General features: G+C 37.6%; 1 protein-coding gene across 26 annotated transcripts in view; it reads left to right on the top strand.

Moving 5' to 3' along the window:
* Positions 1-16,778, top strand: part of LOC128016958 (tight junction protein ZO-1) — a 105,228-nt gene that overhangs the window by 53,636 nt on the left and 34,814 nt on the right. For 25 of the 26 annotated variants that reach the window (XM_052601954.1, XM_052601942.1, XM_052601957.1 and 22 more), the window contains one exon: positions 16,419-16,475. In XM_052601954.1, coding sequence (XP_052457914.1) covers positions 16,419-16,475 — 57 coding nt within the window. Of the gene's footprint in view, positions 1-7,024; positions 7,300-16,418; positions 16,476-16,778 lie in introns of those variants that run through there. The other variant, XM_052601948.1, reaches the window with a different exon arrangement.

The following is a 16,778-nucleotide window of genomic DNA, read 5'->3' as shown; positions in this document are numbered from 1 at the left end:
TGTATAATTATAAAGGGTCTTTTATTTTGCTGCAGAGATAAACAAAACAAGCAACCATAACTTCAAATGATTTCATCTGTCAGTAGATAAGCTAATGGGGAGTTTTTATTTTACTTTTGATTCATAATTAATAGCATAATAGCAGAAATATTCAGCATTCTTTTTTAGGATTGCTGGCTTAAATTATGGCTTTGTTCATTTAAATATTTTAACTCCAAATTGCCAACATTTACTGATTCAAAATGGTTATATGGAAATCTTTATTTTCTTCTTTTTAGACAAACATCACAATTCTGTCAGAGCGAGATTGAAAGAGAAAGAGAGTGTGAAGTGCCTTGGCTTCTTATCAGCACATTCCTGCCCTCTGGAATTGTGTGTGTGTGTGTGTGTGTGTGTGTGTGTGTGTGTGTGTGTGTAGGGCAGATAACTCAGTGAGTGCTCATTGGGTCAGTGCAGTGATGATTTAAAAACTCCTGTGGCAAGGCTGGAATCTGCGGCCTGGTTATCGTCCCCGACCTGCTAGAGCTTTGCCACTGCAAACTTAAAATATAATAGGTGTGTGTGTCTGAGTCAGAGTGAGAGAGAGATAATCCAGTCAGTGCATACATCTTTACCATTACGCTTTGAATGAAGAGGTAATTGACTCTAGAGGTGGGTGAACTGCTCTCGAAGAAGTCTTTCATTTTAGTGAGTATACAAGAAGACGTACTTGAAGGGTTTATGTGCTGTTCCGACTCTTCTTCTTCTTCTGTGGTGTCAGCTCAGAGATGTTTGGTTGAGTTCAGATGACCTTGCTGTGAGGGGGCCTGCGAAACACTGTGGCAGTAAAGTGTCAGTTAGCATGTTCATGTTCGATGCTCACGGGGTGAATGCTGGGAAAGAGAAGGTCTTATCAGAGGGTCTTGTTTGTTTAAACACATAGCAGTTAGCAGTAGTCACTTGTGGAAGTTTTTGACTATTTATTGTCTTTTATGCAGTTTTGGCACATTTTGAGCTCATATGATCTCTACTTTGTGTACCGAGACTCTGCAGGTACTGGTGGATCTACCAAAAATGGTCACATTAGGTTATTACGTAAATCAGAAAACCTTCTTAAAGGTGCAATATGAGATTTTAGAAAACGCTATCGTTAGCCTGATAGCACTGAAAGTGAACGTCCCACCCTCCCTGCAGTCGCTGTCCAAAGCCACGCCCCTTGAATGCATTTATACTCACAGGCCAGAAAACCAGAGACAACATTACTACAATAGACTACATCAGCAGTTCCCAATTCCAGCCCATGTTCCAAAGTGCAGTAAACCCATGCTCATGGAGTAGGAAGCAATGAACACATGTAGGGATCATATCGATTGGAACACCGTTCATTCACGTAGCTCACTACGTAACTAAGTGAGACATGCAAAATATGTGCATGAGCACTGGAATTGGGAACCGCTGGGCTACATCATGTGTCATTCACCAGCGAGAAAACTTTAAAAGTACTACAATACCAGGATGGAAAACCAGGTTGTTTATGTTTGTCTGCACAGCGTTCGTGAACGTGCTGATGACATATCCTGTCTGTGCGAACAGGGTGCGCAGAGGTATGCAGATACATATTTTGACAGGCAGGAAGGAAAGCCATTCAAAAAGCTCGGATCGAGTGTTCTGATTGGATGTACATTTCTTGGTTCTAGGCCTTCCACATAATATATAAATACAGATAAATGGATTTAGGCCACTTAACTTAAAGGGGTGGTTGATTTGCAATTTCACTTTTTTAATGTTAGTGTGTAATGTTGCTGTTTGAGCATAAACAATATCTGCAAAGTTGTAGCGCTAAAAGTTAAATGCAATGCTTTTAAAATTCTGGCAGTTTAATGCCTACACAAACTGCTGGTAAGAGCCTACAACAAGCTTCTTCCCAGGTCCGTTACGCCATGAACCCAGGTAAACCCTGCCCTTGGGAACACACAACAAACGGGGCAAGGCCATGCTGTGCTGCTTTAGTTTAGAGAAGAGGAAGAGAAAACTAGGGGTGCACGTATAAATCTATATATGAATTATGATTCTGTCTTCTAACAATTCTAATGGATTCACAAGTTTCAAAATCAGTGTTCTAAAGCAGTGGTTCTCAATCTTGTTGCTTGCGTCGCCCTACTCTGCATCTCTCTCTCTCTCTCTCTCTCTCTCTCTCTCTCTCTCTCTCATTCAGATTGTCAGATCAGCTCCAATAAACTGTTCCATTTATACACTTATTTTCACAAAGCAATGAGACGTGTTATACATAACTGGCAGTCACCACTTATGAGCTACTACTAAATATTGTAGAAACCTAATTTTCTGTAAAGTTGCTTTGTAGTGATTTGTATTGTAAAAAGCACTATACAAATAAACTTGAGTTGAATTGAATAACAAAAAATGTTTCTGAAGACAATCACCTATTGCAACTTCAAGATGCCAGACACATAAGGTGTGATATGGAGTTCAGTATTTGTATGTTAATTGTTTGCTGGCCTTTTCCTGCTGCTGATGGCCTTTCTCCGCATTGAGAACCCTTAAAAGAAGCGTGGTAGAGATTTAACTTTTTTAATCCTAGTGCACAGGATTAGAGGTTTTTATATTTGTATCTCTACTTCTCCTTTGAGCATCAAACATCCAGTCTGTCTGCCGTATTAGTAAAACATAAAAACGTGTTCTTGCAGTTCGATTTTTTCGCTACCGCTCAAAATTTTGGGGTTGGTAAGAGTTGTTTTATGTTTTTGAAAGAAGTGTTATGTTTAGAAAGGTTGAATTATCTTTTATAACTTTAATATAATTATAACATTACACTTATAACATCACAAATATATATATATTTTTAACATTAAGAAATGTATTAAATGTAACTTTTGATCAATTTAATGCATCCTAGCTGAATAAAAGTAATAATTTCCTAACAAGTAAATAAATAAAACAATACAACTTTTGAATGATCTACGTAATCTGTACTCTAGTCTGTTTCTCTGAATGATGGGAAGGTGATTTTAAAATCTGAGTGTCAGTGATAAATTCCCCCATTCAAAAACTGTAGATGACTTGTTTAAAATGTCCTGTCTAGACTGGTTTAATGTGCAGTGTCAAACACCGCTTGATTTTGACTCTGTTTGGGAAACCTGATGACCCATTTTGTGCTCCTCACAATTGTTGCTCCTGTAGTAGTAACGGAATTGCATGGTAAAACAGATGTGAGTTGTAAGGGTAAGGTAAGGTAAGGTTAAGGAAGGGTTCGATGGTTCAGAATACAACTGTCGCCTCTGGTATTAACTTCATCAACTTTTGTCTACAAGATCAACAGATTGAGGAAGTCTATGCATGTTTTCAGTGAGCTTCACCTGTGTGATCGTGCATGCTTCTGAAGCACGACAGAGGCAGTGGTAGCAACCCCCTCCCTGTAGGCCAGTCTTTCTGTTTACTGTTTAGCTCTCTCTTTCTTTCTCTCTCCCGCTCATTCACGGCTGCCATGGGCTATTTTTAGACTTTGATTGTCAAGAACTGCTTAACCAGATTAGACGTCTCTCTGTTTTTCTCTGTCTGTCTCTCATTTTCTCCTCCTTGGCATCATGTGGTTATTATGATACATCTCGGCTCTGCTATTGATTATAAGATAATTGTTTATTGTTTGGGTGCAATGATGCTTTGATTTGACCCTGAAAATCAAAAGAAGCACATTAAAAGGATAGTTCATCCAAAAATAAAATTTCTGTAATTTACTAATTCTCATGTTATTGCAAACTTGACTTACTTTATTACGTGGAACACAATGTAATATATTTTAAACAAATGGTTACCAAACAGTATTGGTGCCCAACGACTTCCATTTGTTAGGACAAAAAACACTGAGCTATTTCTCAGAATACCTTCTTTTATGTTCTACAGAAGAAAATTAGTCATCAGGATTGGAATGATATGAGGATGAGTAAATGATGAATGAATTTTCATGAACCATCCCTTTAAACGTACTGCTATGTCTTACTGTCTCTGTGGCCAGGCCTGTGACGCCTACATTGGCTATTTGAGCTCAGTCAGTGGGAAGGACAAAGTAGAAATGGGCAGATTGTTAGGATTTATTGCATGACTTTTGATTCATGGACCTCAGTGGCTTTTCTCTTGTGCTTTACTTGGTGAAAGTGAAGAGAACCAACTGAAAACTGAAAACAGCCGAGCAGGAGATTGGACAATGATTTTCATTTTTCAATCTCTCATAGTCTTTTCAAAATCGAACACCTCTATCTTTATGCTATATCTCATCATTTTAAGCAACTGTTATTTGATTAAACACCTTCACCATCTTTATATGATTTCATAGTCCTAAGAAACTGGTTTTCAAAGGTTTGATCAGCCTTTTTTCTGTTTACCACTAAGTTGACAAGGAATTGTGGGTCACAGCTACTCTGGGATTATTTGCATAAGCTAACCTTCCTGATTCTCTGGAAAAGAGCTTTTTAGAAGTCACCAGAGTGAATGGCTTGAAACTGGATCTGTGTTGAGGACTTTGCATATAGTGTATGTTTTTATGCTAACACATTTAACGTGTTTCGTTTATTTTAACACTATATTGTTGACATGTTATTCTGTATCATTCGTCGATGAAGCTGACAGCACAGACAATCATAGGTCTGCAGAACAGATGCACAGAGCTCCTCTGAATCCAACTGTTAAAGGATTACTGCTTTTAAGTTGGATTTGGGCTGTGTGTGTGCATGCCAGTGTGTTATGAGTGTGTGCCTGTCTAAGCTAGTGGCTGTTTGAAGAGGGAGAGAGCATTTGTACAGCTTTTCAGTGCACAGCCCTGGGACCAAAGCAGATTGTGAGGGAAAAGGGGAAAAAATATGGAAAATCATGTGACCTTTTGCATGTTTTAAAAATAACACCGGAGAACAGAAAATAATCCTGCTGACCCATCATTGTTAATGTTATTTGGAGAAGCTATGCTTTATTTTGGAATACATCAGCAAATTCCAGAATGATGTACAAATATCTAAACACTTGGTGACTATCTCTGTGTTTATTTTACTTTCATTTAGAGGATTTCATGGAATTGTAGTGCCTTTAGTGTCAGTGACCTGACAAAGCTAATAGTAATTTTATCCCTTCAAAAAGAGATGGTTGTTAAAACATCTGCTGTAATTAGGGGTATGCACATATAGTGCAAATAAATTGTAATATTTGTTATGTAATTATTATTCCAAAAAATAAAAAGACTATGAGTTGTAGTGCCTTTTGCTTTGTTGGCCATAAATATTATCGAAGATAATTTAGAATGACCTTCGGTTTTTAGAACCAGATGGTGGTGTTATGACATCTACCTCCAGGGGCTAATGAACAATGCTTACCAGCACACCTTGACTTCTTTCACGAGATCTATAGCTGAGATGCTTCATGTTGTCCTTGATCATGTGATCTTAACTGCTGTGGCAGAGGATGGGGGCGTGTCCCAGAAACAAAGGATTAATAAGTTATTAATCTAACCCTTTTTCTCGAAAATATTTAAAAAATCTTACTAACCCCAAACTTTTGAACCGTAGTGTGTTTTTGAAAATGCAACAAATTGCAACAAACATTTTGTGATTTAACACCAGATAACCACTATCAAGTTCATTTCCAGAATTAATAACCCTGGTCTGAACAAATGGCCACCTATGATAATCAAATCATTAATAACAGCGATTGAGTGATTTGATTATCATAGGTGGCTATTTGTTCAGACCAGGGTTATTAATTCTGGAAATGAACTTGATAGTGGTTATCTGGTGTTAAATCTCAAAATGTTTGTTGCAATTTGTTGCATTTTCAAAAACACACACTACGGTTCAAAAGTTTGGGGTTAGTGAGATTTTTTAAATATTTTAAAGAAAAAGTCTCTTATGCTCACAGGCTGCATTTACTTGATTAGAATTAAAGTAACAAGGGTTACATTCTGAGATATTAATACAATTTTAAAAGTTATTTTATTGTTAGATAATTCAAAATGTGTTTTATTCCTATGATAACAAAGCTTAATATTAAGCAGACATTACTCCAGGCTTCAGTGTCACAAGATCCTTTAGAAATCATTCTAATATGCTATATTATAAAAATAATATAAAAATCATACATTTTGAACAGCACTCAAAAAAAATGCTGGGTTTGCTTTGGGTTAGTCCATATCTGACCCAAAATTGGGTTGAAACAACCCAATGTGTCAAATTGTTCTAAAGTAAGAAAAAAAAACACTGATGACTAAAGGCAATTGTCTCTTTTAACTGTCAGACTTTCATTCAGCTGCCGTCCTGCATTCCTATATACATTACAAGCGCTAATCCAAATAATATGTTTCCATTTTGCTTTATTGATATCTGACCTGCATGTCAGGTGGGCAACACTATAAGACTACTTGCACTCTAGAGAAAGCTCTGATAGAGCGTTTGGTTTATAGGATTGTGTAAGATCCTGAGGGTGTGGGAGAAGCCAGATCAGTTTGAAATCAAGCAGAAACTCGACAAATTGGATTTCTGAAAACACTTCAATTCCCATTGGTTTAAATTACAGTGTATTGCAGCTTATTTTAACTAACTTTTTAGTTGCATCACTTTGGCAAATTTGCATTTGAAATCAGTCAATTGGTATGATTTATGTCTTACATAGTGTATAAGTGCCCATAGAGCCTTCATAATGTGATTTTTTTTTATGTGCATGTGTGCATGTCCTTGTAATAAACCCATACTACAGTTCACTGCAGCAGACAGCATGAATGTGAAGAAGCTGGGACCTGTGTGTTTGTGTTTTGCAGCTGTAGGTAGCAGACTGCACACAGTCCTGGGCTGAGCATGAGCAATGGTGTCTCATTTCCCCTATCACTGACCCCCCCACCCCCACGTATTGTGGGTGTTTTTCTCTCTCTCTCCCTCCTGCACTCTCTCTCTCTCACACACAGCACACGTACAGAGGAAGAAGCGGAGAGGAACTACTATTGCAGTGGGAATTTTTTCTTTATTTACACAAAGCAGGATATCATCTTTCTAGCTCTCTGCCTGATGCAGGTGCACATCCATCCTATCAACATATGGAGTTGCTGCCTGTCATCCTAATTAGGGATCTTTAGCACGCCGGAGGAACAGGCTCTGTGCTCTCACACCGGCCACCGGCCACCTGACTCTTTCTGTGTGGATGTACATTAAGCGGGCAAGTGCACAGTACACCCCTGCAGTCTCTATGGATCTTGGCTCAGACGTGGAAATGCATGGAGAGACCCACAGATCTTTGTTTTTATGACCTGATTCACCCAGCTACTGCTGAACTGTGAGTGTTACACTCTGCAGCAGAGAGGATTATGCCATTTCCCATGTTCAATGTTTGTATTTGTATCTCTAAATGGGTTACATAGAATTTGTGGATGTTCTCAGATTTCAAGAAATAAATCCAGAAAACGATAGATATATCTGTGATATTTTAGAGTAAAAAAATGCCATGACTTGTCCTTAGAAAACATCTGCAATATGTGGCATCTCCGGGCATGTGAAGTTGTCAGATTTAGTGATCACTGTTTGTGCTTTGCAGGATGAGCTGCAGTAAAGGTGCCCTGTTGTGTAACTAAGACTGGATTGACACGGTCAACCAATTGCATTTTTTCTTTAGATCTGATCATGCGATTTAGATAGATCTTGTGTGTGCGTGGCCACAGCAGAAAACATGCATGTGGTTGGTCACTTTCAGATGTTGTTTTGATGCATCTGATACTTGTCCTTCCCACCCACATTTGATCTCTCTGATTCTCATCTTAATTTGTTCATGCGTCGTCATTGTTAACCGACATGATTTGAGAAGCTTGGTCTGGTGTAAATCACTAGGCACTCAGATAAGTGTAGTGAGTTCATTGGAATTTCTACATGTGGCTAGGATGCTGGGCTGCCCCTGGTAACCTTGATTAAGGAAGGGTGTGTGTCCACCCCTTTCTGGACCAGTCTCCTCTGAATTTCTCTGATTGTCTATGGTCTTAATTTGCTCAATCTTTTGGGGGATACAACTATTCAAAAGCTAAAAAGCTAACTAAAAAGCACAGTCTTAAAGGTGCTGTATGTAGGATTGACAGCGAGTGGTTGAACTAGGTATTGCAGTCCAAATTCAAAATATTGCCAACTGGCAACCTGTCATTGGGCGGGTCACACAGACCAAAACAAAGACGGACATTATGGCCCGGAACACACTTTTCAAAGGAGAATAACTGACTGCAGCTTAGAGCTGAAGATCTTTGCCCGAACCCGACGGGTTCAGTTGGGTTCGGGCTTAATTTCTATGAACTGAAGCAGAGGACACACAGTGTTTATCGATAGATTGTTAGAATATCTGTATCTGTGCAGTTCTTTGTCATAAATGCAGTTTACACAAGGTCACGGGAGCAATCGGTTTCTCATCTACTGTAAAGTTTTCAGTCCGTTCACAGCTCATCACACCACAGCTGTTTCCTCCAGCGACAATCAAGCCCTTAACACATATGAACGCATGCTTTAATTAGGCTTATTTAAATATACTTAATCTAATTATATGTACTTTATACATACACTACTGTGCAAAAGTGCATTCAACAATCTCACTAGATTATTTTTTAAAGTAATGGCAAAATTAATGTTTGGAAATGTACACTGATATTGCCTACTGACATACTAAAGCAAAAAAATATAAATAACTGGGGTGAAAATACTAATGTGCCTCAGACTGTAGGCTATTACAAACGACATTGTTGCTACTAATAAAGAATGACCATACAGTCATTCACTGTATCAACTGATTAAAGACAGTGACAGACAGCACTCATTTTAACTAAATATCAGAGTGATTGACAGAGATACAGTAGAAACATTGTGTGTGGTTTTCTATTAAACAATGACTTAGATCATGAAATACATTTATTAGCCTTCTAAGGAAAGTGAGAGCATCCAAGGAGCGTGTGAATGCTATGGATTTATTTTAAATATTTTTAATGTTATGCTTTTTAGGCTTTTTTAAATATTTATTTATTTATTTTTATAGAAGTATTGATTCAGGCACCGTTTAGGCACCGATACCATTTTAAAAGTATCGAAATGGCACCTGTATCGAATTAAACCCAATCGATACCCAAGCCTAGTTAACTTAGCATGTTTCTTAAATATTTGCAAACATATTATAGATTTTCATGCTTTAGTAGAGTAAAGCACCTTTAACATTGATAATGATCAATGTTTTTTGAAACCAAAACGGCATATCAGAATTATTTCTAAAGTGTGTCATTGACATGTGTCATTGAAGACTGAAGGAATGGCTGCTGATAATTCAGCTTTGCCATCACAGAAATAATTTATACTTTAAAATATATTAAAATAGTAAATGGGTATTTTAAATTGTAATTTAAATTATAATATCTTTACTGCATTTTTGGTCAAATAAATGCAGCTTTGGCGAGCACAAAAGATTTAATTCACAAACATTTTAAAACCATACAGAACCCACTTTTTTAAAAGTAGTGAAAGTCTTAAGTTGATTTAAGTAGACCAAAGTGCACTCAGTAATTTCTGATATAGGCCCTGTCCCAAATGCCCTCTAAGCCCTTGCAGCCCTTTTTCAGGTCCATGATTTGAAAATGTAAATGTCACACAGAAAGCACTCTGCAGCTACTCATGTTTGTCCTTAAGAGTCATAAAAAGACAAATGAGACCGTGGCCATAGTGAACATGTTTTTGCTTTTGCTTCATCTGCTCCATTACATTTAATATCTATGCTTTCTCTCTGAACTTAGAGGTTAGTGTGAGATATGGTCATCATTACATATGTCTTTTTATTTTTATTCAAATTTTTCATAGGTTTGTTTTTCTTGTGATGTGTACAACATTGTGTTTTGTTTTCAGTGATGTTGGTGCAGTTCAAGGCGATCTGATCTCGTAACGGCTTGGGTGTTTTCTTTTAAAGTTTAAAATACTCTCTGCGAACAGGAAGGAGCTTCCTGCAGTTTATTCCAGCTCTTGGTTGCGTCCTGTCCAGTCAGAACTCTGCAAACACACTGGTGTCAACTGTTCCTTCCTAAACATGCAACTTTCTTACAGCATGCACACAAATTGAGTATTCTAGGTGAGGTCTGTGACTTCACTGAATCATTGGTACAGTAGTTTGTTTTAGGCTCAAGTTTCTACAACATGAAAATGCAAGAAGCAAAAATTTAATTACGAATTGGAGTTGAAATATAAGTTAAAATGTATTAATGAATGTGAACCTGCTGTTTCTACCCCAGTTTAACCAGTTTGGGTTTATCCCAGAGGAAGGCTAATGGGTCATTTCCTGTTCAAAGCAGAAAGGACAGCACCTTTAAGAGATAGATCACCCAAAAATTAAAAATTTTATCTGCTTACTCCCAGGACATCCAAGATGTAGGTGACTTTGTTCAGTAGAAGTAGATTCCTGCGGCCCATAGAAACCGTCACTAAAAAGGCATCTACGTGTATATATCTATGTCTACACATCATGTACCGGATGTTGGACATTTCAGATATAATATATATATATAAATATATAAATGATATAAATACGGTTTAGTTTTTTGCACAGACTGATGGTTTTGTGTCTTTACACATCAGTGTATCGCCACGAACCGCAGAGTTTTATTTGGTTTTGTTTGTGTATGTTTTTTGATTCTCAAAGCCATGATTCCAATACACTTCCATTATATGAGTGACAGACTGCAAGGGTTTGAGTTAAAAATCTTCATTTGAGTTCTACTGAAGAAACAAAGTCACCTACATCTTGGATGCCCTGGGGGAAACAGACGAACATAAAACATTTTTGGGTGAACCTTTTAACCTGCAGGAGATTTAACTAGAAATGAAACTGAATGGTTAGAATGGAAACAAAGACTTAATATTGCTCTGTAATTGCTTCATTTATAATTGAAGTGCTTCATGTCATACATGTCTTGCCCTAATATTATTATTTGAAGTCTGTAATTTGTGCTTTAATGTGGAAAATAGACAAGCATGTGCATTTGTGTGCAAGTATAGCTTCTATCATGCTGACATTTACATAATCAATAATAGATTAGTGGTTCAGGTTTAAGTTTCTTTCACAGTTCTAAGTTACTACTCTTACATCTGCTGTGTATTATCACCTCCACATTAACACACTTCTCAGTCTCCTTTTTTGAGAGGGCTCTAATTTCAGTAGTTGTAGAAGTTTTATTGGAAGGCAAGCCAGGCTATGTTGTGTTAATATACGCGTGTATTTATTTGATGTAGGCATGAGAATGAGTTTGTTGGAATGTTCTTTGAGAGAGAGTTCAGTTTAAATGCTCTGGTGCATCTGGACCTCCCTGCTGCATTGCAAATCAGTCAGTATTATTCGAAACACTGCTCAGAAACCTGTATTGAGACTGTAAACTATGGCCATGCTGTTTAAGCGTGGGCTGCAGGGTCTATCGACCAGGACACTCATTATTTAACAGCTACGAATGCCACAGATCACTAGCAATTACCCTGGAACTGCTTATCGGCATCAAAATTCAAGGTGTTGCTAACCAGCAGCCAGTTTCAGCATCAATTCTATTGATCAAGTGAGAAATCACTTTGGAGTAGTAGTGCACCACCTTTTAAGCTGCCTGCCTGTTTTAGTGAAGCTGTTGGCCCAGAAAAGATGGTAGCTGAGCTACCAGAAAGCCTCTCCGTTTCACCTGGCTGTCAGAGCTCACTATTAGCTGTCTGTCTTTCTGGCAGGTCTGAGGTCTACTTGAAACAAGCAAGAAGACTTTAGTGGAAGAACGATTCTTTGGTTCTGAGCGGGACTGCCAATGTCTGCCCTTTTTTTTTTTCTATGTGCAGCACTACTTCGTAGGTCTCAGGCCGGAATAAATGTGAATGTATACCCAGGTGATCTTGACTTCTTGTTTTCTTCTGCTTGTAGGAAATAATTATATCAGCTGTGTTTTAGACTGTGTTTGGCCTCTCATTCAATATTGCTGAATGTGAAAATAATATGTAATTGTAAATCTTTTGACAACTGGTATGCTAGTTTTTTTTAGTCTTGCAAAATGAGACCATGTTTTGATTCGTCTTCAGGAGATTTAGTTTGGCTGCAAAAAGAAATTTACATTTGTGTGGGCTCGACAACTTTTTGGGTGAAAATGGATTCAAAATCTGTAATTTAGCAGAAATAGTGGAATTTTAATCTCAGATAGGTCAAATCTGCTCAGGGTCCTCTTAAGAAGTGTTTTAGGAGTCAGGTTTTATCTCTGTTGAGCTTTGCAGCACTCAGATTTCAGAACAGTGTGTTTACTCTGAGCTCGGTTTTGTTGTGATTAATTCAAAGATAATCTTATGAGATTAGAGAATCTGAAGTGCTTAGCTGGACTCATTTAAATGGCCTCTAGCACTGTGAAGTGACTCCTAACCACACACACTCCTGACAATCAACTTCCACATATCCATTTGTTTTCTCAGCACAGATTAAATTCCAGGAGTTTAAAGGGATAGATCACTCATAAATGAAAATTGTCCTCAGCTACTCAAAGGGACTCTCATATTGACTGTTTAACCATTAAACGAAAGTAATAATTTTGATCAGTTAATACTTTCACTTAAATGCTTAAAAAAAAGTTTTTTTTCCCCTCATTTTTCTTTTATATATGCTGCATGGTAAAATAAAAAGAGCTATAACTTAACTCATGGGCACGTGTCGAAACGTTCAACATTCCTACAGAGATGTTTCTGAGCAAAGCTCCTGCTTCGCCTTCACTTAGTTAACTGATGTAGAATACGCAACACAATGACAAGTGGCAATATTGGATAAATGGTTATCAGAGAGTGAATCAGAGAGTGAATATGTGAGTGAATGTAATCAAATTCTGAATGGATTAGCCTTTAGCCTAGAAAGTCCAAAAAAGAGCAAATCCCGTTACAATCCCTGGAAAACTGGCACTCATTTTATCATAATTGCAATCTCACAAAGTTTATTTAGAGTAAGGTGGTAACTGTATGAGAAAATATTGTGGTTTCACGTTATTTATTAAACAATAATTCTCATCAGTAACAATGACTCTTAAAAGAATTATTTATTCAAGTTATTTGAGTGAACAAATCCTTTCTTACAACAAACTTGAAACCATTTCATTGAAAGTATTCATTATCATTTTATCATTGTTGTTGTTATAACTTCTAAGTGTTGTCAAAATTATTATAATTTTATATAATAGTTAATGTTCGGATAATGAGCAGCGGTTGTTGGTCAGGAAAATGTACCGAAATGAGCATCCCTAGGTACTCGCTATTATGTCTTACAAACCCTTAATAATTCCATTCATCTTTGAAACAAAAACGCAAATATATTTAATGAAACAGAATTCTGTCCCTCCATTGAAGGCCCATTGCACTAAAATGCTGGCGCTTCAGAACATTCATAAAGACATTGCAAATCTAATTTAAATGAATTGAGTGGTAATCCAAGATTTCTGTAGAGACACAGTAATTTTACATGTTGAACATATTTTATTTAGGATTTTACTTCTCCTGTCTATTGTCTAACCCCGCTCATCTTGTTACCTGATTATTGTTTAGCTGCCTCACCTGCTTTTTCTCGTTACCTTCCTTGTTTACAAGTTCAAGTTAGTCAAGTTCATTGCTTCCCTCGTTGTCGGTTAGTCAAGTCAAGTTAAATATTTCTGCTTATTTTTCTTATTTCAATTCAGCTTTGCTCTGTTTTGTTTGCCTTACCATGGGTCTTTTGTTTTTCTAGCCATGTTGTCTGTTATCTGGGCTTTGTTTTAGTGCAGTTTTGTGTTGCTCTTTATTTTTGTTACTAAAGGTATTAAATGAGCTCCCCTCAATGTTCTGTTTGCAAATATTTGACACTATCCCTTTCATTAATGGAACATTGAAGACTAGAAACCTTGGGGAAGCGTAAATGTCATCCATTCGAGACTGATGCAAATGTTCGGTTTACACTAAGCCATAGGTGGCTGATGCAGCCTTGGTCATTTTGAGTTCTCATCCACAAATAATATTTGTATCTCATACCATATTGCTGAATGTGAAAATAATATCTAATTGAAAATCTTTTGACAACTATGCTAGTTTTATTAGTTTTTTTTTTGTTAATGGAATGGGTAAGTGGAACCCGAATCATTCAATTGCTTTAGGCTGGAATTCACTACATGAATGTTGAACTCTGAAATATATTTAAAACACTAGTCAGGCTATGTGAATGGTTACAGAGAAATATTTGTGCTATTGGCTTCATACACTTAACAAAGAATCACACACTACCAGATTTTCAAGTTGTTCAGAACAAACCGTTGCAGATACATCCACCTCATTGCTAGGAGACACATGGCAAATAACAACAATATGTGCTATAAAATGTCATGTTTTAAACTTGTTTGATATCCTCTGACTGGATGGATTAATAGACTGAAGCTAAAAATCAACCCTGTGCCCATCTTACACTAGGACTACATCATTTCTGTGAAATCTGTCAACTCAGATTATCAGGCTGGTCTTGATTTTTGGCTTCTACTGTTGACTTGTATTCCAGCCTTTATCATTCTACTCTTGACCTTGCTTCAGCTTTCACACAGGAGTAACGGGTACATTATTCTGAAGCCTGAACAGTCCGCTGTTCATCCGGCACCAAGGACAAGAACCCCTAGGCCTCTCTCTCTCTATTTATTTCTATCTCTGTCTGTCACATGGCTCACTTCATGGACATTTTTCTCATGGTTGGGGCCCCTGCTGTTGGCTCTTACAGTCCGATGAATCCAGCACCTCGGACCCCACAGACACATTAAAGGAATGTGTGGTAGAGGATATAAGGACGGTGGTGGATGCCGCTCAAATAGGTCAGATCCTCTCACAATAAAGCCTGACCATGAGGAAGAGGGGTAGAAATGGGGGCATGAACTAAATATTGCCCCTCTGCCGGTTAGGACCATGAATGAGATGCTTGCTAAGCAGCGTGGTAAACAGGTCAGAGGGTTAAACAGTGTTTTCAGTGCAGATATGCTGCACACAAGGGGTGGGTGATATAGGGAACATTCATTGTGTTTCGTGTCATGAATTTGCTGGTGTTGTAGAATTAAGCATATTTAATGAATAGGCCTATTTGTTTAATGTTTTCTCATTAAAACGTTTTATCGTAGTCTTATATTGACTTATAAAATTGTTTTCCTTTAGTAACATATATAAAAAAAAAAGTAATTAGACATACACAGTGTGTGCCCCATTAGTGCTTGATTCTGTTTTGAAGCTCTCAGACCTACTGTAATAATTTATCCAGTCTGGCATCTACAGTGCAGGGGTGAAGGAGCAGAAGAACAAACCCTTCACCTCAGCTCAGGGTTAGAGCTGTAAATATCCTCTGCTCTTTCTCTCCTTGTCTTTATCATTCCCTCTCTCTTTCTCTGTATCTTTCCCTTTGGACTTGTACCAGCGCAGCTTGTTCATGTTGTAGCAGTTTGTTTATATGGTGTGTGCATTGAAGGCAGAGACGTGTTCAAATGTTCAAGCATGAGTGGGAGAGCTGTTATCTGATTGGTCAGACAAGAGAAGTTGAATGTTTAAGGAGCCCGGGGCATTTCGGACAGGTGTTCTTTATATTAATCACATCACTCTGTTCTATTTGATGGGGAATTTTTGTTATCCACCTTATTCTTCAATACGGAAGTAAACCTATGGGCGAGACTACCAGTTCGTTAGCTGCTGTAGGAAAATAACGAGAAGAATATCGTCATGCAGCAAACAGTAAAACAGTTTGCACTACAAACCAGCGTGTTCATAATTATGGTATTACATTAAAGTAATATGGTAAGACACACCAATTTGCAGTATCAAGTAGCAGAACAAGCTGTAAGGTGGAAAAATTAGGTGGATAACCCAGCCATATATAGCAAAAGTCGCATGAAATGATAATTCAACCTATGTATTTTTTTTTTACTCTGTTAGAATACGGAAGAAAAGATCTGTCTCTGCTAATAGTGTCAGTAGGCTTTATTAATCACATGCTTTTATAAGCCACTGAAAAACTGTACCTGGGTTACACTGGGTTTTTACAGACTTGCTGCTGTGCTAAAATGAGGATGGCAGCTCCTGATAATAGCTGTCCAGTCTTTGTAGTGTTATCGTTTCAGTTGTGTGTATGTTTGTGTTTGGCGTTCATGGTCAGAGTCAGCATTTCAGCACTGATTAGCCCCCGCTCAGACCAACACACACACACACACACACACACACACACATATAGATTTACTTCACGCGTAGAGAGCTGGTCTGGTAAATATGCTTAAGTCCTGCAGCTCATAGAGGTCAGAGTTAAATCACCTCCTGACAAAGAGGAGAAATACCTGCAGATACAAACTCATTGTCTGTGCTTAGACTTTGTCCTAACCGACCGCTTTCTCTCTGTTTCTATCTCAGAGTACAACAATGGAGGAAACCGTAATATGGGAACAGCACACGGTGACTCTTCACAGGGTGAGTGTTCGACATTGTCTCTTTCCTGTTCTCACTCAGTGCTGCAGTGTTCCCATCTACATTCTCTTACTTCACCATTCCACATCTAATGGGACTAGTTTTAAATGCAAATCTTAAAAATGAATATCTATCTTTGCCATTTAAAATGTTCTGATGCCTACGTTCACTTGTAGGATTTAAAATGATTGATTTTAGGTTTTGGTGTGCTTTCTTTTTAATTTGTTTATTTAATTGCTTTTTGCTATTATTTTTTTTTTTATATAGTTTTTTAATAGTACAGAAATACAAAGTAGTATCTAATGT

Source organism: Carassius gibelio, chromosome A7 (genome assembly GCF_023724105.1).
Source record: "Carassius gibelio isolate Cgi1373 ecotype wild population from Czech Republic chromosome A7, carGib1.2-hapl.c, whole genome shotgun sequence".
NCBI classification, from domain to species: Eukaryota; Metazoa; Chordata; class Actinopteri; order Cypriniformes; family Cyprinidae; genus Carassius; species Carassius gibelio.
Note: the sequence above shows the minus strand (reverse complement) of the source record. Positions and strands in the feature narration are given on the sequence as shown.